Source organism: Rhipicephalus microplus, chromosome 10 (genome assembly GCF_043290135.1).
Source record: "Rhipicephalus microplus isolate Deutch F79 chromosome 10, USDA_Rmic, whole genome shotgun sequence".
Taxonomy (NCBI): domain Eukaryota; kingdom Metazoa; phylum Arthropoda; class Arachnida; order Ixodida; family Ixodidae; genus Rhipicephalus; species Rhipicephalus microplus.
The window spans coordinates 102,398,977-102,423,697 of NC_134709.1; the positions used below are offsets into that span (position 1 = coordinate 102,398,977).

The 24,721-nt window shown below is 45.1% G+C and overlaps 1 protein-coding gene across 4 annotated transcripts in view; it reads right to left on the bottom strand.

The window, feature by feature from the left end:
- Window positions 1-24,721, bottom strand: part of LOC119181414 (ELAV like RNA binding protein found in neurons) — a 203,441-nt gene that overhangs the window by 23,099 nt on the left and 155,621 nt on the right. For 2 of the 4 annotated variants that reach the window (XM_075875967.1, XM_037432644.2), the window contains exons 3-4: window positions 19,994-20,017; window positions 14,702-14,805 (exon numbers count right to left, since the gene is read on the bottom strand). In XM_075875967.1, coding sequence (XP_075732082.1) covers window positions 14,702-14,805; window positions 19,994-20,017 — 128 coding nt within the window. The remainder of the gene's footprint in view (window positions 1-14,701; window positions 14,806-19,993; window positions 20,018-24,721) is intronic. The other 2 variants (XM_075875966.1, XM_037432645.2) reach the window with 1 other exon arrangement.

Here is a 24,721-nt window from a genome sequence, read left to right on the forward strand (position 1 = left end):
GGGGTAAAATAACTAGCATGTTCTGAATTGACCCCCCCCCCCCTGATGAAATAAGCCAGTGGTATTATAACATGAACCGAAAAACACTGTTGGCTTCTTAAACGTTCCATTGCACCTCGTTCATTTCTCAAGAAACAAGCCATATGGTAGATGACGATAGAACTCTTTTGGCGTAGCGCGCGTGAGCCTCTTCGTCAGAACAGAACGTTCAAAACCCAAACAGACACACAAGGGTACGAGATACCACCCAGAAGATTCTCATTCGTACACTGCTAAAGAAATCACCAGAGCAAAACGAGTTTCCTTAAGTCAGGACCAGGAGCGCTCAACCAGCTGGATTCCCGCAGGAACTGTACAGTGGCTAATGAAGAGTACCATTTTGAAGTACAAGTCCGAAGAGCGCGGCCACCTCAAACATGCATAGCAACAAACGCCAATATACACCCCGAGGCCGAAACCACTAACGGCCACTTCTGAACTTGCACTCCGCCGTACGCAAAGCTATCCAACAACCCCTTGGACATTTTTTCACCTCTTTGTTTAAACGATGATAATATCGTTACATTAGAATCCAGATATTGTAGCGAAGCCTGGAGTTTCTAAGTACGCGCATGTGTTCTCGATGGCGGGCTAGTAAAAAATCTATATCCTGCAGTGCACTCTCGAGCCACCCGCTTCCCTACCAGGCTGCCGCACATAGTCTGCATTGGTTCCTTTCATCGGTCTTGATTCTTTAGACTAGCGGGAGCAAAAACCAACAAGGAGCATCTTGCATCAATAGCGCGGCCTCAGCATATGGCCCTATCTCTACAGAAGGACACCAACTCTCCGTACCCGATGTCCGTGGAGAGAGTTACGCTTGTAGGTCCCGAGAGACCTCACCAAGGGCCCTAGCTCTACACGACGACACCAGCTCTCTCCATACCCGAGGTCCGTGGGGAGAGTTACGCCTGCGGGTCCCGCGAGGGCGTCATTGTGTCGCCGACGGCGTCATCCGTTATCTCTCGCCGAGGCGCGCCCGCTCCGAGCTAGCCAGTGAATGGAGGAAAGACTCGGCCTGCACAGCTTTGCTCCGATGTACCGGAAACCGTCGCCCCTCCGTTGGTTCCGCTATCCCAATTAAGAGCCGAATTCATCCAGCGCGTAGTTATCGGTCGGCTTTTCACATACCAAAGGGCGCAACGTAAAGAAAGCCTAAGCGAACAATGTTGTGTGTGAGTGCTAGCGTGTGTGCGTGTGTGTGTTCGCATGCGCGCGCGTGTGTGAGTGCGTGGGCGCGTGCGAGCGTGCTAAATACAACCACTTCTCAACACATCAGAACACGTCCAGCTAGTCTACTGAATTTCTTCTTTGCATGTTGGCTTTCACGTACCCGCGCAGTAGCTTTTCCGTGTGTACGGTTCGTGCATTGTGCATGCATGCAGAGAAGCCTGCCACCGGGTGGCGTCATGCACTGGTAATAAAGCCCTTGGCGACGTGGTGAAGCTCGTCCTACAGCAATCGTTCATGTTCCCAGTAGCTGGCCCCACCACGGTGGTCTAGTGGCTAAGGTACTCGGCTGCTGACCCACAGGTCGCGGAATTCAATCCCGGCTGCGGCGGCTGCTTTTCCGATGGAGGCGGAATTTTGTAGGCCCGTGTTCTCAGATTTCGGCACGCATAAAAAACCCCAGGTGGTCGAAATTTCTGAAGCCCTTCACTACAGTGTCTCATAATCATATGGTGGTTTTGGGACATTAAACCGCACATATCAATAAATCAATCCCCGTAGCTGATACAATGAAGATATCCCAAACTCAGTTTTTCGAATAAACAGGCATACTGGCCACGTGAGCATTCGTTCGAATTCGGGACATGTTACGGAGGCACAAGAAGATCAATGAAACGTACCCCTTCCCTCAACCTTGTCTTTAGCATCGTTTCTATCTCCGCAAGCGTACCTCCTTCGTAGAAATCGAAGTCAGTACTCTTGATTTTAAAGTTGAATGGTCATTTACTTCTACAACTGATTTTTTTTTCACGTTATAGTGCCTTTAGAATCACCTTCTCAAAAAAAAAAAAACGCCTTGAGCAAAGCCCCAGCAAAGCGCCTCGCTTAAAAATACTAGGTAAAGGGACAACGGACACGGCGTTATCGCATCTCTGATTGACATGTGGGGTCATATGATCACCAAAGCCGCCCTAGTGGAAGGCTCCGAAGGTTTTGACCACCTGGGGTTCTTTAACGAGCATCCAAATCTGAGCAGACGTGCCTACAGCATTTTCGCCGCCACCGAAAATGCAACCGCCGCAGCCAGAATTTGATCTCGCGACCTGCGGGTCCGCAGCCGAGTATCTTAGCCACAAGACCACGGCGGCAACGCGTCATCACATCTCTGACGACAGTCCGAATTATCAGTGAGCTTACCGGAGGACCTGGTAAGTTTTCTTCGTAGTATAGATACGTCCCTTCGAATATCGCTCGTTGAGCCGAAGAGGCGTCTCAGTGCAGAGCCCAGGCCTGAACGCCACCCATTTTTGTGAAGAGTTGAGAAAAATATTTGAGTGTAAGTGCGAATTGTTAACTAGCAACGTTTAGTGCACCAGAACGTGGCGAGTCCGCGGCATTTATAGCAGAACAACGATGGCGTGCCTTCATCTCAACATTTCAGGCGAAATCATTTGATTTCCCGTACTCGCGTCCATCCCTGCATACCAACGTCCGTGCCCTGCAACGGTTGTAGCTGTGGACACTTCTCCTCACATTCTCTCAACAATCACGCGACGGCACCGCCCTGCACAGCAACAGTTGCGACACCACAGCTGTGGCCTTTCCCCCTTACACTCTCTCGATAATTCCGTGGCTGCAGAGACAGTAAGTAAAAATAAAAATGAAAGTTGAACAAAAAAGACATGGCGTATATAGTCTATCGAATTGCCACAGGCTTTCGCCGAACACACTTCAGAATTTACGAAGTGTCCTTCAATTTAACAGCGGAGCTCCATACAGGCATAGTGTTTGCAAAAAAAGTGGGCTGCTATGCGCCGCTGAGCACAGGTATGAGCCAAGCATCTCCCAGAATAGCGTAGCCATGCACATATAGTACATTAGGTAGTGGGAAAGGGAAGTGGGGGCAAAGAGAAGTGATGTTAGCAAAAAGCACAAGCAAAAGTTTGTTTAGAAAAAAGTGGTTGACGATTTAGAGTACTTAGCAATCCACTATGAGAGAGCTGAAAGCCGTCTCGTGGACCACTTTACCGAGCAGTAAGCTGAAGGGGAGTGAATATTCCTGTTTGACAAAAGTGTGTTTAGAGAAAATGGTTAACGATTTTGAGTACTTGGTACTCTACTATGGGAGAGCATAGAGCCGTCCCGTCGGCCTCACAGCACCATTTGCCCTGCTTTATGCTAGCGAATTGAATGGGGGGGGGGGGGGGGAGGGGGTTAGCGAAAGCGAGTAACGATTTAGAGTATAGTGTATTTTACTATGGGAGAGCCTAAAGCCGTCCCTGAGACTCTACACTTGAGCTTCTGAAAGTATCAAGCATACTACGTGGGTAATCTACATATAGGATAGTTAGGTGTAGTATAGCACCCTTAAGTTTGTTTGTTTTTCTACATTTTATATATTTTTCCTTCGCGACATCAGTTAGCCACAAGTCCGCAACGCCAAACTCTGCACAGAGACAACCAAACCACGCCGCTCGCCACCGATAAAAAATTAAAAAAAAAAACACACGAAAGCGACTACGTAAGCGTTGCCACCAGTTACTGTGAAGCTCCTCTCTAAGTGCTCATAAAAAGAGTTCCACCCGTAAACGTCTATCCTTATTATGACACCTGAATGAGTCAGCACAAGGACAGAATAAATTGAATACTTTTGGATCGAAAGGAGAACTGAAGGTAATGGTACAAAAAGAAGCTGCGATATTTAAAGGTATCGACAATTTAGTAGCCAGAATATATATAAGCGGTACTTTGAACTTAGTCTTTTTGTGATTTAGGAATGATTATTGTCATTTTGAATAAGCAATGAAGCAAAAGTAAGAGTGCATTTTTTCAAACTCTTGCTTGGTATTCAAACCAAAAGCAGTTACAAATAAATGAAAAAATATAAATTCCATCGCTCGTGCACTGCAGTCTACGCAGAATAGAAAGAGTAATCCTCAGTAACAGCCATAGTGAAGGCCTGACCACACGCAGCCGTTGCAGCGCATCAGCGCCGGGCTTTTTGACGCGGCGTCGTTCTGTCTCCCTATAAAGAGAGAGAGAGGGCGCGTGGCTACGCGAACCTGTGCGGCCACTCTCCCTATTGAAAGGGCACGACGTCACGTCAAAAAACAATGCGCTGACGCAGTGCAACGGCTCCGTGTGGTGAAGCCTTAAGTTTGAAACACTCTAGCTAACTAGTCAGTAGTAGCACTAATCACGAAAGTAGGCTATGCTTAAATAAGGACCAGATTGATTAGTGGTTGCCATTATGTGGGTTCTGTTTCAAGTAGCGATATCCGCTTAAGAGGTGAGCAATTTTCGTTTTTTTTTCGGTTCTCTTTCTGTCCAGTTCAAAACAAAAACACGCTCTGTGTATCAGCGTGTGAAAAAAGCTCAAAAAGAAGGCGGGCAGCATCAGCAACGTGCTGGAACCGTGTTTGCCACCAGGCGCGAAACTTCGTCAGTTGGATCTGAGTTTAAATGTGCCAATGCGCGCCCTGAAACTTCATCTTTTATTCAGAAGCTATAATGCCATTTTAGTGACGAAGTTCCTGAGGCTCGAGTAATGTCCCCTGTGCGTCGACGTGACATGCTATCGATATCCATATGTACATCCAAATGGGTATTCTCATGTATATCCATACGGACATCTCAACACCCTATGGGCATTGTGCACAATAAAGAGCTTTGTATACAATGTATACTCGTGTTGTCACGTCTTTGCGCGATTGAGCGGGAAATGTACAGAGGTTATTATCACCACAGCTTCACACACTCGTCATCACTAACTTTGTATATAAGCTGTGAGTTTGTTTTTTAGTTTTACTTGAATTTGAAAGCACTGAATTATCGGCCACTACTCCTCAGTGGGAGTCACATAGGCAAAAAACGCTTCTTCACTCCGTCCTGGCAGGTGGGCCGCACGTTGTGTTGACGTGTTTAGATGAGCACCAGACCGCTGGCAGCGGGACGACATGCAACATGCATCGGCTGACACGTCAGAAGAGGTCGGACTCAAAGGGCAGCCATTAAGCATGTTCAGTATCTTATGCGCTACTACTAAGAAAAACGGCGGCAAAATGCGCATGAACCGAAGTTCAAAGTAGCCTTACGGCACCGTCCTCATGTATCCGCCACCAGATTGGGTTGTAGAGCAGCCAATAGTACCAAGGTAGCCACCAACGCCCACCCTGGTCAGTGCTCACAGAGAATCAAATGAGTGACATACGTGCAGGTCTAAACTTTGCAAAAGTATTCAAAGGAATTTTTTTTTCATTTCTTTCTCAGGGAGTGTAGAGAGAAAATGTTCACGCGTCGCGTACCCAACCACGCACTCGCCAGAAGCACCAATCGTTCATTTCGTCACACGCGGGGGAGTCAATCCGAAACACCAAGATGATGGGGGGAGGGGGGCTAGGGCGAAACAGGCAGAGCGAAGATGGGCGGGAGAGCGCGGCGTGTTCCGGTGCACACCGGCGCTCGCCACGTGCTCCGAGTCGAGAGGGACGAGCATCGGGGATAGAGGCGTGCGATGACACGGGGCCCCAGAACGGTATAGACGTGTATCTGGAAGCAAACGACGATGCGAGTGAAGCCGAGAGGAGGCTCGGCGTTTCCTAAAGAAAAGAAAGGTACAAAAAAAGGGAAGCACGGTCGCAGACATATCGGCTATAAAAAAAGAGGAAAACGAACGGCACAAAACAGCATGACCTCGAGAGGAGAAGAACCGTTAGGGAAAGAACGAGGGAATGGGGAAAGAAATACGGACGGAGAGAAAGAGGGGAAGAGAAAAGGGTTTCCATGGAGACGCATCGATTAGGGAAGGAACGACCCTGGAACCGAACGCACGGGCGCGCCCTCAGCGCTGACGCGCGAGGCAAGCAAAGGCGTGGGCAATGCGCGTCATGTCGCGCGTCTTTTCGATGCTCCCGGCGACGGCGAGACTCGACGTCTGGGTATTTTTTTTCCCTCCTTTGTTCTTTTCATCGCCCTCGGGCCATCGCCACCGCTTTACCCACACCCTTTACCTCTTAAACCCTTCCGTGCCCGCTCTAACTGCGCTGAGAGGTCACCCCGTTTTTCCGTATTTATTTCTTTCGCATATTTTTCATTACTTCTACAAAACCTTTAAGTCTACTGGTTCCCCTTTTTAAATTTTTTTTTCTTCGTCGAACAACGCCAACCACTCCTGGTCTCACTAGAGGAGCATGCATGCGTTGTCCTTTCAACGTTTATTCGAACATTTTACCAAAATAGCCGACATCTACTTACTTCGAGAGTGGCCTTCACCATTTTCATCTCGAAAGCAATCGTTTCATGCGCAAATAAAAAAATAATAAGAAAAAGGCTGGCGAATAAATTTGCTCGGCTGCACAAAAGAATATCATTACCGTGCGGGTACTCTGCCGTATACAACGGGTTTCGTACGCGTGTTCTTTTGTAATACGAGCAACGTCCGCCTACAAAAGGCCTCAAAAAGAGCTACGTGAGATGAAAAGAGCCCGTCGAAGAGTCAGCCAGGAAAAAATATGACAAAAAAAGCAAGCTTATGTGCTACACGAAGCCTATCGGAGAGTAGGTACAAGAATCATTTGGAGAGTTGTCGTGCGCACAGAGCTACGATGTTTTTTTTTTCTTTTTCGAAAGACCTCTTCAGTGTGGAAGCAATGTTATAACAGTGTTCGGCTAGTAATAAATTCCTGTTGAAATTCCCAAGTTTCAAAGGACTAGTGTTAGGTAATCAGCTTCCGCAGGAGAGGCAAATCGAAATTTTGTCTATGGGTCATTCTATGCCAAACGTCCTAGACATTTTGGTGACCATCTACAGTGTATTCGAAAAAAATGCATTAAATTATTGCATCGAAAAGAGAGTGAATTTCTAGAATACATCAGAGAGAAAAAAATTTTTTGGGTTGCGTGGGTGCCTTCTGAACTTCCCGAATGTCGTATAGGTTGTCTGTAAAAAACATTATTTTGAAAGTACCAGTTTTTCTTTCTATACCAAAGTTGGTTTACATGATTAGCAAAGGTGCTTGTGTAAGTGTTTGACGCGCAGTAATGATAGCGCATTTTTTCTGTCACATATACCTTTAAGAATGTAGCAAAATTGTGTTATGTTCACACTTTTTATATGGCAATACCGCACTTCATCTGAGCAATGAATAACACACACAGAAGGTATTTTTTGTGAAAAAAATGTCTTTCGACCACTCAAGTCGCTAAACTTGAAAAAAAAAATATGCGACGCGTCCCAAAGTTTGTCATTTTGCCTACATTGACATGCAGTTTCAACTATGTGGCAGTGTTATTATAAATCTTAATTATACGTACATTGAAAGCAAATAGATAGTCCTTTTTATATAGAAAGTTTCATCATCATCATAGTGTTTGCTTTTAGGAAGGAAATCATGTTTGAAGTTTTCCTTTGATGCCAACGGGGAACTTGCAAGGCGGAACCTGCCATATGACCAAATGGAAAGATAGATGTCAAAGGGACATTTCTAAAACGTTTTCTGAAAACATGAATTGCATTAATAGACTTCCCCTATCAAAAAAACTGTGTATTTCCTTTTAGAATGGAGCTAGTAGAGTTAAGGTGAAATTGGAGTTCAATGAACCAAAGGAACAAGCAGACTTTCGTGCAGGCTACTTCACAACAGACCATATTCCTACCATCAAATAGGTAATCGAGAAATGCGCGAAATGCAACCAACCTCTTTACATAGCTTTCATAGATTACAAGAAGGCGTTTGACTGAGTCGAGACATCAGCAGTAATGCAGGCACTACGGAATCAGGGCATCGAAGAACCCTACATTAACATACAGGAAGATATCTACAGGGGATCTACAGCCACTATACATCCCCCTATATAGAACAACAGAATATCTATAAAAAAGAGTGTAAGGCAGGGAGACACGATCTCTCTAATGTTCTTCACCGCGTGTTGACAGGAGGTGACAGGAGGTTTTCAGGGCCCTAGATTTGGAAGAGTTGGGGATCAGAGTAATCGCAGATGATAATGCCTTGACGACTAACTGAGGAGACGAATCAAAGCTCATGATTACTGGAGTGGACACGGAAAGCTGAAGAGTAGATCTGAAAATAGCATACAGAAAACTAATTAGAAATATACTCCGCGGAAAACATCGTTTCGCGGTAGGTGGGTCAACGCTATTATTAGTAAAGGAATATATTTAGTTAGGACAGGAAGGAACCATGAGAGTAAAATAATTAGAAAAATAAGGATGATGTGGATAACATTCGCCATGAATTTTCAATTCATGTATGGCAATCTGCAACCATATGATTATGAAGACGCTGTGGTGGATGGCTCCGGAAATTTTGTCGACCAGGGGTTCTTTACCATGCCCCACAATCTGACCACACGGGGTCATTAAGGGTAACTGACCGGATTCCCAGAGAAGGGAAACACACGAAGGTGAGAGAGAGAGATAGGTGGACCGATGAGATTAAAAAGTTCAGGTGTAACGTTGTGTGCATGTCGAGTATAGCAAGATCAAATGGCGGTCTCCTCGGAAGATCTGTAGGTGCAGTGGTCGGCCGCGCTGCAAAGCTCAGAACTCATGGACCAACTTTGGACCATCCAGCGAGCCCTGAAGGCAGCGCAGGAGCAACAGCTCCAAGTGCCCATCTAGGCGGCCCCAGGCCTATACCTTCCATTAGCCGGATATTCAATAAAGTTATTTCATCATCATCAACAACGTGGCAGAAGACAGCATAGAACCGCCTTGATTCGCAGATCTTCGAAGGGGCCTTTGCTCTGCAGTGGCGTAGTCAGGCTGATGGTGATGGTGATGGTGACGACGACGACGACGACGACGACGACGATGATGATGATATTTGAAATGGTCAATAAAATGGCTGGGACGTTTGGCATGGGTTGATCACTAGGCTATCGAAGATATGCGAAATGGTTTATGTGCTATACAATGCGCTCCTGGCTTGGCACCTGGTATATACCTGCTATGAATTACACCTGATATAAGGTACGCAAATTCTCTCTTAGAGAGACGTATACTCCCCACAATGCTCCGGAGTATAATGATTGTCAAGTTTATACGTATCTTTCAAAATAGTTTATATGTACTAAGCCACTGCTAAAAGAGAAAGAGAGAGATGACTCTTCTTACAGAGTATTGTGAAGTTCTACTATAAGCTTCTTCACCAGCCCCTCTTTTGTGTGATGTGCCAGAAACACAGCTTGACCACTTTGATATTTATTTTGTTTTTGAAAGCAAAATGCTTCCGCAAGCAGACTAGAGAGATGTATTATTTTCCAACCCTATGGGTGGAGCTATGGTACTACCACGACAATGAATTTCAGACCTTATGAATTATTGCTAAGTTGGGATTTAAAAGCACGAGGAAAATATAGAGAATCTGTCGTCTGCAAAACTTGGACCAGTATAAAATAAGCCACGGCCGGCAATGCGCTAACTACACTATATTTACCTGCAAAAGTGAGGCTGTAGTATTAGGGAGTTTTCGAATAGTGTATGTAAAGATTTGCCTTGGCATTGCGGATGCGTCGTACGCTCGCCCTTTGCGAGATCCCACACAAGTGACGAACGCTAACGCTACGCGCGCAAGCTTTTCGTACGCTATTTGAAAACAGCCTACTGTAGCTCTATGGCTCACTCGCACCAAAAACTAAAACGCAAATGCGTGAGGCAGTCAGTGTAATCGCATGACACGCTTATACGCCTGATATGGGGGGCTCACACTTGTTTTATTTTTTCTTGTTTTTTTCTCGACTGAAATATATGGCAACCACTGTAATCAAGTACACGTAATGTCATTAGCGTGGCTGTCAAACAAAAAAAAAACACAAACGGTTGAACGCTGATAATGAACAGCTGCATAGACGACATCCATTCAAGAAAATAGAACACTTAGGTGATCGAAAATGGCGAGAAATAAAAGTGACCTAATGGAGCTTGGAATGTTTCAAAGAGGCGACGAACAAAACGCTGGAGTGAAGCGACGCGAAGCAACCGAAAACAACGACTGCGACTAAGAGAAGTCTGCGACTCCGATCAGGGACTTTGTCTAGTCTCCATAGAGTTCGCTAAATAACTGATTATTAAGTGAAGAAAGGCTGTAATACAAAAAATATGAGAAATTAGAAAAAAGACTTTGACAACACTACTGACAGAGTTGTATAGTGCATATTTGCCGCCGCCGCTGTGGTCTGTAAGAAGTATAAATATATCGCATCATCCTGAGCGTAGTATGTTCTATCCGCAAAGTAGAACCCTACCGCCCATCACTGCTAGGAAGGTACTAGCTGCTTTTCATAGAGCAAAAGTCGCATGCAGATAACAGCTGAAGAGGGGAGGGTTGGGGGGGTGCTTCGAGCCTTCGGAAGCAGACGTGTGCTTTGAGCGACTCGGCATGGTCGCACACAGTGAATACTTGGAGGCGATCAGCCCTGGTGGCGTATACTTTTGCACGTGCTGTGCTCTCATAGGAAACATTGCATTGAAGAACCAGAAAGCACGAACGTTACTTTGCTGCTGAAGTCAGCGTCTAGCCGTACTTCGCATAACATTGCAATTTATTGCTATCGCAACCATTACTTCACCCCTGCAGCAAAATACCGACACTTCATTAAAATACAGGTTGCTGTACCGGAATATATCTAGGTGGTACAGAAACTACTCAGTGAATATAAGGCAAGCGGGGTAACAAAAGCCGAAGAAAGCCGGGTGACATGTACAGCAAAGAACAAAAGCGACATATGGTGGCGATGCAAGCTGGTGAGGCAGGTGTAACGACTGTGATGTAGGCAAGTTTAGAAATTATCAATTAAGAGGGTATTCAAGCAACTCGAAAAAGAAGTCACACTTTTGCTGCAAGGTTGAAGCAATTAACGTGATAGCAATGAATTGGAAGGTCACGCGCAGAATGAAAAGCGGATCGAAATGTGCCCCGCATTTCCCACGCAAAAATGATGCACTAAACGTACTCACAGATTCACGCGCATAAGCGTCTCAGTTGTTACTTCCCCGGGTCTGAAAAGCGTGCCCTTTTTACAAATGGAGACTGTGCAGCTATTGCAGTTACATTTGTCCACCCGGCAACTGCAACATAATTCTTCCACGTAAAGCCCGATGCCAGCCAAGACGTACGAGCCTCCCCTCCTCCCCACCACGAGATAAGGGAGCGTCGGTTCCCTACTCTAAGCGGGGCAAAGTACGCGTGGGAGATTCAAGCACGCGCCGCCGCGCGATGTGGCAACGTGCGCTAATTGCACCATCTAGCTGGTAATGCTGAAACACGAACTCCCCTCGAGATTCCCATGAGCAGCGGTAAGTGGTGGATATAAATAGCTTACCGTTTAAGCAGTGCAGAACGTGCTCCTTGGCGGCTCAGTGAGGACCTAAGTTCAATTCAGCGCGCCTGAGTCTTTCTGTTTCTTTTCCTTTTTTGCATTTTCACACTCACACACTCACACCAATATATATATATATATATATATATATATATATATATATATATATATATATATATATATATATATATATATATATATATATATATATATATATATACACATACATACATACGTGACGCCGACGTAAACCTGGCGGCAAAATCCAGCGGAGTATCTATGTAATTGCTATGGCAATAAAAGGCGTGTTTAGGTTTGGCCTAGCTGTAAAATACATATGAAGTATCAAGAGTGTTCACCAGGACCTGAGCTATTTAGAAAACTAAGCACATTGCACTGTGAAAATAAAGTATTTTATTCTCTGGAATCACGGTATTCCGACAAAATACGTAGTGCTGTAGGTAACGCACGACAGTTAATAGACAGATTTATTTGGGCATCTACAGCAGTTCTTCGGACGCCCGTTGATATTGGAAATGGCTGGCACCTGTGTGCGCAAAGCTGGTGCGGAAACCATACTAAATTTGGCTATTACGATATACGTTTGGCAGTCAGTACAGCATCTCCACGTGATGCAGTCAGTATATCCAGGATCAAGGTAACGTGACCAATTGGAACATTATACGGAACATGATGGTGATGGCAGTGACACACCAAGACTGTCCGTATAGTTCTCATTACAATAATATTCATCCAGTTCAGAGGTCCATGACATGGGCTACTTTACAGTCATGAGACCGACCACTCGTCCCTAACAGGCAAAGCAAGGAAACGAGAAAACAGGGAAGGCAAACTAAGCATGACTGCAATGGGGAACTTGAATATTACTGTACATACGCATTAAAAAGAAGGCTCAAAATCCGAGAGAATGATTTAAAGAAAAATGAGCGCATAGCGAGAAACAGTCGCGTCCCACCCCGCGAACTCCCGTTGACAAACGGCGCGCGCCGCCAACCAAAGCCGCGGATTTCCACGGCAGCCGGAGTAATGGCGCGGAAAAAAAGAATAGAGCTTCATCAGAGACGGCAGGAAAGGGCGAATGGTGCGCAGTTGTGCAGAGAACGAAGAAATGGAAGAGGACTAATAGAAGACGGCAATATGGACAGGCTGTGCACGCAAAGAAAGAAAGAAAGAAAGAAAGAAAGAAAGAAAGAAAGAAAGAAAGAAAGAAAGAAAGAAAGAAAGAAAGAAAGAAAGAAAGAAAGAAAGGATGAAAGAAAGAAAGAAACCTCTCGAACTGAGACTCTGTCGCGCTCGATCCTCGGTTGTCGGCGAGTCCTTTTGTCTCGGCTAGCGGACGTCTCATCCTTTTGTTTTGCTCTCTTTCATGCCTGCGGGGCGGCTCATTAGGTATTGAGCCGCGTGGTTTCCCGTTCGCCATTGGTCCGCGCACTTCGTGAACCAAATGTGCTCTAGCATCAGCGTCCTCACATATAAAAGAGAGGGGGAAGGTCTAACGGTGGCGTTCAAGACAGTCGGTGTCCCCGTGTCTCAAGAATTGGGCGTTCAGCGAGTTACTGCCCAAGGACGTCTTCTATCAAAAATAAAGCGTTCAGTCCAGCCGGGGTCTGCGGCGTCCTCCGTTCGTATCGGCGCGTGACAGCCACGAATAGGCCGCAAAAAGAAGAAAGCGGGTATCAATACAGCCACAAAACAGTGCACTCTTCATGACACGTTTTGAGACCACTTTACAGAAGAAGAGTTTAGGTACCACCAAAGTTAGCTGCAGACGTGCCATTTGCAGTCTACAACTAAATAAACACTGCTACGGTAGACGCATACGGATGAAAGCGGTAGGGCGTTTGATGTTTCAACACTTTGTTGTGATGCACCACAAGAAAACATTCAACTGTCTGATGAACCGGTCGTGACGTGTTTAACATAGGTATTTTCCGAAGATTGCTACTTTCCCTAACTTGTCTGCCACTTGGCTGCCAAGAGACGACGCATCATTTATTCACAAAATTTCTAGAACGTTTGCGCGATGGGTCACATGACTCAGCGCCACGAATAAACTGCAGTGTTGACTGCGCCCTAGTACGGCTAACATTCGATGATAATGGCTAATGCGGTAATAACACTGAGTAAAGGGAAGAATAACTACTACGCAGAATGACAGGCTTTTCAGAAGAGGTGCGCCTATTTTCATTTACGCATACGCTATTAATCACGAAAGATCCAGAACATTACTTGTTTTCTTCATTTCTAACTTTGCCATACTAAAAGAAAAAAAAAAGCTGCTGTTTTTATGACACCTGGTATATGTGCTTACCTGACTGCCTTGGCTATGTTTCCACGCTAACTAACTAGGTGGCAGGGCTGTGCTTAGAAGCACATTGCTTGGTTTGTTGTCGCTTTAGTTAGGTAGGATGTTGATTGTGAACGAAGACTAAATACGAAGTTCTGCGTTAAGCTACAGAAAGCCCCTAATTTAACGCGCGACATCGTTTAGCAATCACGTGTAGGTGAGGCACTTTCAAGGAATCGTATTTTCTAGTGACACAAAGGTTACGTAATGCCAAAATTCAGTGCTAGACGATCCCTCATCGGTCAAGCATCGTATCTAAAACTTTCTCTGCTTTTCACTTCCAACAACTCCAGAAATGTCAGGATTTCGCATAAATAGCCAAGAATACTAGTTTAATATTAACTACGACAATTACTTGATAAGTGGCATTTTCTGTTATTGCCGATCTTTGTGGTGCAACGTAGCTGAAAATAATGTATATTTAAAATCTTCAACTTGTGAATGGTCTGTAATCTTGCTCTAACCACAGGCTAAGTGTTTCTATTAAAATCGTATATATCGCTTACGTGAATACGGCGACAAAAAGGCTCCTCATCTCTTCACTTACTATTTAAGCTGTAAACGATGTCGCTGAATATTTACTAATTATCTGTAATGTCAGCAATCTTTTTTTTCTGCACTCTCACAGGGGGCCAGATATAGCAAACCAAGCCGCCCACTAGACAGTTACGTTCTCCAGAAATATAGATGCTTCCATCAAATTAAATTTAATGTGCTTGTAAAAGGCACTCATGAAGCCAGCTATATTGCCCTCGGACATGCAAAGGAGAACACAGCATAGCTCACCTTTATGGTCTTGTTCTGTAATCGCAGTCCGTTCAGCGTGTTGATTGCTTTCTCGGCATCCTCGGGCCGGACGTAGTTCACGAAGCCATAGCCTAAGCTTTGACCTGTGAGGGCGCACAAAAGAGATGCATGAGCCACGTGGGGCCAAAACACAGACTGAAAACGAAAAGAGGCGCGAGGTAAGTCAGGGCCACGACAAGTCACTATGGCAAACATAAAAAAAACACAGGATCATATATCTTCATTTTATATTTTAGCCCCCAAAAACCTCTATGGAATGAGCATCTTAAAAGTTAATTCAGTAAGTAATTCAATTCTATGTTTTTTGCATGTTATAAAGCACGAAACAAGACAAAAAGAGTATGCGGGGAGTATTTTCACCACAAAACCATGATCGTCATCGGTCTTTGTTTCCCTTCTTTCTTTTTTTTTTGTTGAAAATTGTTTTTTGCCAGTTTCCTGCCAGAAACACATATGTCACACTGATAGTCCGGAGACGTTCCTTGACAGTCAAGAGGCCGGGGCCGCGGTGATAACGTAAGTGAAGCACGTGATATACGTAGTAATTTTGAGTTGTGCGCGGGAACACTCCCACAATACCTAATTTTTATACGTCGTACCTTAAAACCAATCTGTATCAAACTGCGGTGAGCCGAATTGTCCTTGATATCGAGCAATTCTCAAAGGTGACACTTGTTTACCATTCAGACACAGGAAAAATCATGGGCTATATTGCCACATCGAACCAAGCGCCGACTACTACGATACAGCCTAATGAAATTTGCTCTGTAGGTGTTTTCATTTCGCAATATGTTGAGGGGTGACTGCCTCACTAACCGAGAGACCACGGCAGGCAGCGCGTGGACGCGTTCCACAACAGCCGCCACAGACAGGCCTCCAATCATGCAGCACTTCATTTACATATATGGTATTTGTGGGCGCCCTTGCCGCATACCTTGGCCACGGCATAATCGACGACCACACGACGGCGCGCATAACTGTAAAGCCGCGGAACCTGCCGCCTCGCCACTGTTGGTCATTCCCTCCTCCTTGCGCTCTCTTTGCTATTGCCGCCTCTCACCCTCTACTGCTTTCCGTGCTCGCTCTCTTTCGTCCTCTTTCGCTCCGCTGGTTACGTCCACGCCGATACTGCTAAATGTAGGAACGGCCGCCTAATAGCTGCGCTCCAACAGCTGTAGCACTTGGCATATCGAACGTCGGGCAGTGCATTACACCCCAATATGTTGGTTTTCCATAAAAATAAGTTCGCTTTTGCTCGCGGAAGGAAACCTACATTTGAGAGAATGAGCGGTGTCGTCTGAAGGAGGCGCGTGGAGCGACTTCAAACCATCGCTTGCCATCGCGAGCTTTCTCCCGCAACTCATCGACGTTGCGGCCGTCGTGCAGCGTCACCATCCACTTCTCCTTATACAGCCTTTGTTAACGCAATGCCTGCCGTAGAACGGAAGAACATGGTTGTTTCTGCGCGAAGCTGGAGATAGTCAACGCACTTGACTGTAGCAGACAATTAAACCAGCTATTCTTCGCGTTCACCGATTAAACCGCGAAGCTTGTGGCGTTGCCTTCGTGACGCTGTCAAACTTCTACGTTTCGCGAGTCTTCAAGATATGTTGTGCATCTACCCATCAATAAATACTCTTTGGTAAGCTTTGAGGTGGAAGTGTATTTTCATTGCACCTTGAGTATACCCCTCTTATATACATGCTTACCAAGAAGTCGTCAATTGAGATGCTTCACTGCGGTGTCTCACTGCGGTGTCTCACTGCTTTTTATTAAACACTCTTTGTTATCCCTTGAGGGGTGGTAGCGTAGCCACCCCCTCTTAATCCCCCTCGCGCATCACGTGATGGTGTTGTGATTGTGGTAATGCACTCAGCATTTGTTGGGCTAGTCATTGCCTTCCTTTTCTTTAGTAAAAGTTGTGTGCAGTGAAACTTGTGCGATTTCTATCGCACATACGCGTTTATGTAGAATATAGTTTAACTGATAGTCCGAAAATGCTTCTGTGGCGCATACCATTTTGTTTTGTTAACTGTTAGCTCTATTTTTACTGGACCACTGTTGATGAGTAGTGGAATTTACGTAATATCTGTGGCGCACACCCCTTAATTATGCTTACAAGTGCTACCACGCATGCCGGACATGAAAATCTCGACCAAGCTCAGCTTCGCTATCAAAAAAATTGCGACGTCGCCGCAGCGTACAGCTTCCCGGGAAGCACGTGGAGCATGAATCTGCAATACAACGCCAACGTTAGGCCCAAGGCAGTCGTGCTTCCGATGCCCGACGCATAGGTGCAGCTGGGTTGGAATATCCCGAGTGGATGTTCAAATGTGTGCCACACTTTTTTCGCCTTAAAAACCACGCCTTCACAGAACCCGCACCCACAACTACAAATCTCCAAAAAATGAAAAAAAAATTAAAGATTTATCTCGCGTATGGCCGTAAGACGCCTTTTTTGCCCTATTGAAGAATATTGCAACGAAGCCGGCTTACACAGCGAAATTTCCATCAAAAATACGGCAAAATTTTAAAAATATTAGGTCGAATTGAAATGGAAATGTGCGGATACGACTGTATCATGTACTTAACTGCCGCATTCTTACACAAATAAAACCACTTGTACATGCGTTTCATTTCTTTTTAATATTATTGTATATCTACTTTTTAATATTATTGTATACCTACTACTCTTTCTGGTAGATTTGTCAGTACACACACACACACATCATCTGGTTAACCTCCCTGCCTTCCTTTTTTCTCGTTTCTTTCTCTTGTCAGTACACTATATACTGCGTATGATGTGCGTTGCGTAGTAGTAATACTGTAATAAAAGGAGTGAGCTTGTCTCAATCTATTCGAGTGGGACTTTGCTTGTTTCATCCATATCGTGCTTTTTTTTTGCAAATCAATGCTACTCCGTCATTGCCTGTGCCTTTCAAAAACCGACGACCCAACCACGTGAAGGGGGACTAAAACTAAACAACTATGACTCATCACTAATAAAACAAACGCTACGTACACAAGAACAAAAAGTCTGCTAGTACGAAAAGAGAGAGAAAGAGCACCCGTCAACTTCTCTCAGTGCTGGCCTGCCAAATACGTAACTACTTAAAGAGCTTCATACGATGACTTTCTAATGGGAACACAGACACCTCCAAGCAGAGTTAACGCGTGATTTTCAAGAAATATAAATATTTCCAGAGTAAACATTCATAAAAAAGGCGAATGAGCGCATCGAGGGACGTTAGACAGGACCGCTATCTGGCAGATATCTTCAAAAACCAAACGCCCCGCCGCGTTGGTCTAGTGGCTAAGATACTCGGCTGCTGAGCCGCAGGTCACAGGTTTAATCCCGGCTGCGGTAGCTGCATTTCCGACGGAAGCGGAAATGTTGTAGGCCCATGTGCTCAAATTTGGGCGCACGTTAAAGAACCCAAGGTGGTCGAAATTTCCGGAGCCCTCCACTACGGCGTCTCTCATAATCATATACTGGTTTTGGGACGTTAAACCCCACATATAAATTATCAAAAACCAAGGGAAGCGTGCGCGCCCACGGAGAAAGATGCGTGCCTGTCTCGGAGGCGACAACATGTAGAACGCAACGGAACGGGCAGGTGCCACAAAGCCTTAGAAACGCTTGCCTTTTTGAGCATCGCATTGCACTGTGAGCGCAGCGTGATAAACGCTACGGTCCTTAGAATTACATTTATGTGTGCCTTCCCTAGTATAAAAGCACACGTACAAAACATCGACGTGTTGTTATGGTGCCTCAGAAATGCTCAGTAATTGTTTTTAATTTACAATCGCACAAGTATGAACGCTGAAACTTGAGCAATATTGCTGGGCGCTGTGGATGGTGTGAGCCGTTTGAGGCCGTTAGAGGTATCGTTACAACGGACAAGCAGACAAACGTACAGACAGACAGATCAAAAGTTTGGTGTCGAAAGTCATCGTCTTTAAAATTGCGTCAGGCGACACAAATGCAATACCTATGGGTGTGAAAGTGGCACTGGCAGTGGTTCTTCGGTAAACTTAGGTAAACCGAATGAACACGAGCATATCTTGATACAGTGTTTGTAAACTGTGCGTGTTGAAATTGTATGGGTACACTTTTGGTATACTTGTGGTTTTTACAATCTACTAATAGCCTAGCGAACCCCTTCCTGTGTGGTTCTAAGACGTAATTTCTGTTTATGCTAATTTCTACAAAATGTAAGATTAATTTTAGGTTCAGACATATCGTAATGTACAGCTTATAACACACAACTGTTATTCTAACAAAATCCATCACTTCTAAATATCTCATTTTAACTGCTGTTTTCGGACAGCTTGTACCGGTGTTAGACAAGGTGGACTCAAAGACGATATACAGGTTCCTTCCCCGTGCCATTGATAAAAAAGTCAAGTAAGTATTTTTATGCATAGCTTATCTAACCATAGCGTAAGCTGTAAATAACTGTAGGGATGTAGCACACACATTATGAACCCAAATTGTTGCTGCTTGAATGCACAGCTTTGTTCATTGTAACTTGTTTTCACGACGATGACAAGGTCGCCGTCTAGTACATCAAAACATGTTGAAAAAATACGCATTGACGGGGTCATTATTTTTTTATATTACATTAACTACGACATTTATTACGGTTTGTATATACTAAAGAAGCGATGGTTGTGTACTTCTGGAAGAAATAGCAATAAATCACTGACTCAGAGAAAGGTAATGAGAAATCATCCGTAAAGATAGTCCAAAACAACAAATGTTGCAAAAAAAATAAGCTAAAAATTTTCGGCAGCCCGTTTGTTCAGGACTGCAATAAGAAAACAAATCAACACGTGGAAACTGACGATGTGGCTTATATGCTACGAAGTTCAACAGAATGAAAACGATGTATGTAGACATGAGAAATCCTTTAAGAGGGAGTGCCACAAGAGACAAGGTTCCGATGAGAGGTGTTCGCTTCTTCAAGGCAGCACACACACCTTGTGTTGCTGCATGGCTGCTTTGAAGAATTCCAGATTACTTCTCAAAACATTTCCTCTTTAAGAATTTTACGTATAGCAACCAAGATGTTGTACCACATGACAAAAACGGCGAGACTATAGGTGTACATCAACGCCACACAGAGCCACTTGGAGAAACTACAGCGAAATAGTAGCAGGTGGCGCTGTAACAAAACAAGGTCAACAGAACAACAGCTACGTTGTGAAACTCAACCAAAACAATAAAAGCAGTGGGTTCAAAACAAACAAAAGAAAATGACTACATACGGATCGGTGGTGAGGTGCCTTCTTCTAGAGATACCGGAACCAAGGCAGAAGCGATTCACCAAATCGGGAGTGGGTTTTTCAGATCCGGGTTCAAGGGGCAGGTTGGGAGAGGCAGCGTTCGGTTAAGTCAAAGAAGCGTTGAAGTTAACGTAGAGGAGGCGAGTGCGATTTAAAAATTAAGGCAGAGGAAAGAGGGGGACCGAGGTGCGTTTTAGTGAAAGTGAGTAAGCAGTAAAGAGCGTGCCATAATGTAGCCAAAGTTAGTGCGAACAGCGATGAAGTGAATTCGTTCGAAATCGAGAACGTGCAGTACGTGGGAAGAGAAGGTACGTTTGAAGGGAAGCGTGGTAGGCGCAAGAAAAAATCACGGAAAAGGGGCAATGAATTATTGGAGTGTTTTAGTGAAGCGATGAGAAGTGCGTTAGGACGGCATGCGGGAAAAAATTAGGTGTGTCATAAAAATTTTAGCGAGGTGTGCGGAGTGTCAAAAAACCAAAAAACGAAAGCATAGCCGAAAAAAAGAAAACCAGAGTTATTTAGTGTTACGGTAAGTAGCAGAACGGGAAATGAGGGAAAAATGGGTGGGGCAGTTGGGAGAAAAAAAAGAAGACAACATAATGAATTAGAAAGCAAAAAATACACTCACAATAACTTACTGTGCACTTCAGCAATGCACGAAATAACGCAGGAGAAAATAAAACAAGAAAATGTAACCATTAAAAAAACTAAAAGCAAAAAATACAGACAGCAGCAGCGATTCTTCGCTTGCATGAATTAACCCTTTCATGCAGATACGCTTCGGACACGCTCATTAGGGAAAAATGGGGACGCATTTATTGCGGCGCGCAAGCTCATTCATAGACGTGAAGAAACGCGTGAATATTAAACAGGGGAGTGGCGCTCAAAAATGAAATATTAAGCATCTAACCAGCGTTATCGCCGCGATTAAGCGAGTGAACTCCATTCTCAGGCTGGCAGACAGGGTCACCATAAATTGAAATATTTTTTTTTTTTGTAGTGTCCGACAGGAGATACAAATGCGGTTAGTTTACTAATACAGAAACTACCCGGCGACACCACACGTCAGCCTCCAGTCTATTTAAATCATAATGAGCCTTATCACGAATAATCCGAAGTAATTAGCATTGTTTGTTAACATAAATTACTTAAACATATTTACTACAGGCGCAACGCAAGTGAATACACTTAAATACAGACTGCTGCAAGCGATACAAGTGGCCATTTGGAGTGCAATTTAAGAAAATCGCCAAAAAAATGGCAGACGCTTCGTAATATTAGGGATTTCGTACAGGGCTCCCCAAAGCGTGGGGACCGTAAGCTCTTTTGCTCTGTTGCACTCCGGCTGCAAAGGAGAACAATGCAAGAGATGTACAAACAAAGATCTCTAGTAGTGACTTTTCAAGCATTCAGCTTACCGCGCGTTTTTTTTTTACACCTCTTAAGCGTGGTTTGGGAATAGAAGATGGCGGCAAGAACACAAAGGATGCAATAGCTTGGGTGCCGAACGTCCTTTTGTCCCAACCACTGAAATATATCTAATGCAAGGCCTCGCTCGGCCGATTTCATGATGAACGGTTGCGTCGCCCGCAATCTCCGACGCCAGTGAAGCGCTCGCCTAGCAGAGCCCTCTTCTCGGACTCCTTCGACCATGTGCCCCATCTTTTCTATATTTCTTCTCTCTTTTTTTCTTCGCTCGTGTGCACCGAGTGCTCCGTCTATTCTTTTGACCCACTCTTCCTCTCGCCCCCACCCTACAAGAAACTACACCATGTCACTAATTAGGCGACTTACTTTTTCGTCAAGAACCACCTACAACTAAATATGCAACAGCTAGGGGTACCGACGGGTTAGGCAGCCAAGTACTATAAGTGTTCTGTAATTCACCAGGCATTTGCAAAAGTCTCGCAGTGCAGAAGGGCTTCGTTATGTTGTGCGAGCTCAGTAGCGAATCATCAAGGAAGCTAAAATCACAACGAAAAAAAAAACGTTCTGTCTCAGTCATAGTTTCTCAATATACACTAGAGGGAACTCTGGTGCTAGTGTCTATGGGAGCTCCAACACACAGCGCTTCAACGAGCATGGGAATGATGGGTAGTACACACATTTATCTAATTTTCGCACTTCTGGCCTGCTTTTGGCTCCGTGTGGGTTCGTGTGGCTTGAAGCTGTTTTTTCATGAAAACATAAATTAGCAAATGTTCACCATTTGCGCTTCACAACCTTATTCTTTTAGGCTTACCATTTTGAATGAAGTCACTAAGTTGAAAAGGGTTTGTTTTTTTCTTTCAAAACTAAACTGAAACACAGCAATAAACGAAGCCTCAAGTACGATTCGCCACCCGCAAGTACGAAGACTAGGCAAATGTGTGTACTACCTATCATTCCCATGGTCGCTGCACGATCGCAGCGCCAGAGTGCCCTCTAGTTAATTTTGGAAAACTCTATGGTCTCAGTGTCTCGTGTATTCATACTGTACCAAGTCATAGCAAGAGTCCCAAGCCTTAGCAAGCCATGCCAGCCACAGCAAGAGCTACCACGTCATAGGTAGAACCAACCGTGGTGCATCAGTGGTTATGGTACTCGGCTGCTTACCCAGAGGTCGTGGGTTCGTTGCCGGCAGCGGCAGCCGCATTTCGATGGAAAGGAAATGCCACAGGCCTGTGTACGATGCGATGCCAGGGCACGTTAATGAACACGGCATGGTCGGACTTTCCGGAGCATTCCGCAACGGCACTTCTTATAATCATGATTTTGGGACGCAACACCGTACATGTTTTATTCCACAGCAGGATCGGCATGTTCTCTATTGCGGAGATGTAATGTGCCATACCACCTATATTAATGCGCCCAGGGTACTTATAAGGCAAGCATAAAAGCAACAGCAAATTGCACAGTACACGTAAACTCAGTAAGGTCAATTAAAATGTTTAGTAAAAGAGGAATACGTGCGAATGTCGTTAAATATGTCACTTCGAACAAGACTGAATCTAGGAGAGAAATAAGGGTTTGTGATCAGAAATCGTTGAATAAGCAATGTGGTTGAAAACAAGATTTAGAGTCCAAGAAACGTTATCGTAAGCCGCGCAATTCCAAGTAGTTTCCCCGAAATGCAACGGTATACATTAGGGCCCCTCGCAACTGCACTCGCAGTAGGCATTACACGATAGTCTGAAACAGCCATACGTTATTCACTTAGGCGTTCCTTTCTTTGTGACATTGTGCCCGCCGAGCAGCAAAGCTAGGCTAGCGATTGATATGGCAATGAGGATTAAACTATCCCGTTGTGCCCTTTAGGTCAAAGTTCAAGCGTACTGCAAATATATTGCACGGTGTGTGTGTGTGTGTGTGTGTGTGTGTGTGTGTGTGTGTGTGTGTGTGTGTGCGCGAGTGTGTGGGCGTGTGTGTGTGTGTGTGTGTGTGTGTGTGTGTGTATGTGTGCGTGTGCGTGCGCGCGCGCGTGTGTGTGTGTGTGTGTGTGTGTGTGTGTGTGTGTGTGTGTGTGTGGAGGGGGGGGGGTGATAGGAAATTTGAACAGCGAGGCTGTTCAAAGTAGCCGTTATTTGTGACGCCCAACAAAAAACGAGTGACACGGTCTATCAGAAAACTGCCAGCGTCATCAAAATTGGGTAAATATCATTACCTTATCAGGATCGCTAAAAATTTAAGGAGGCAGCAATTAGCACCGAGTAGTGCCTACAACGAGGAGCGTGTGCAACGTAACAGGAAAAGCAATGGCGGCTTCTGGAAGGCCCTAAAGCGATGGGGTCTACGCCGATGACGTCGTGCCCGCATATCTATAATAAGAGATGTGATCGCTTGTTTTCAGCGCCATTTTCTCTCTCTCAAAATTAGACATCCATGTCGTACATATGTGACCGTCCGCGATTTAGCTCAAACCTACCTGCGCTAAGAATGAACGCAGAAGCTACCCATCATCGCCCAGCTAAGGACTAGCAGGAACCTCGAGTAATCCTAGGAATAACCTGCATCACTTAGCTAAAGCCTAGGAAAAAACATTGAAGCAACCATATTAGCCTACAGAGTAATCCGGTTTTGCTGTTTCAAGCCTTACGCCGCTCAGTGCGAGTTTTTTTTCTATTTTTCGGCGGCACAGCCCCTTTTTGGCGAGGACCAGCGGAAACGCCCCGGGCACTAACGTAACTATTCTGCTGATTCAGTCTCAACTCCACGGCGCGGCTGCAGAGGCCGCACTTTTCGCGAGTCATCAGCGCAACGCCGACCGAAACGGTGTCACCGACAGTCTTGCTGAGTAAGCGGAGGCAACACTCGCCAATCTGCCAGCTTGAGGCTGCAATACAATGAGGTCCACGCTTTTTTCTAGATACTGGAGTTTGTGTGTGCTTCCGTGAGGAGGCCGGAGTTCCAAGGCCGCGTAGCTGCGCTTGTGTTAGAGTGTTTGACTTCCGGCTGGCTTGCGCTCGCTCTGTCGAAAACTCTGCACTATCCACTTTCACAACACGAATGCTTTGTCGTGCTGAAAACGTGCAGGGGATTCGTGATTTGGAAATACCTGGCTCGCTGCTATAACTCGTGTAAACAGAACATAAAATATGATACAGGCGGTGATTATTGCCGCGCGACACAAGATGTCCCACTCTCGCTAATTCTTTTCATTTCAGTACACGCAATCTCAGGAAAAGTCGAGATATTTTCGGGCAGGGCACACAATCAGGCTAGTTTGTTCAT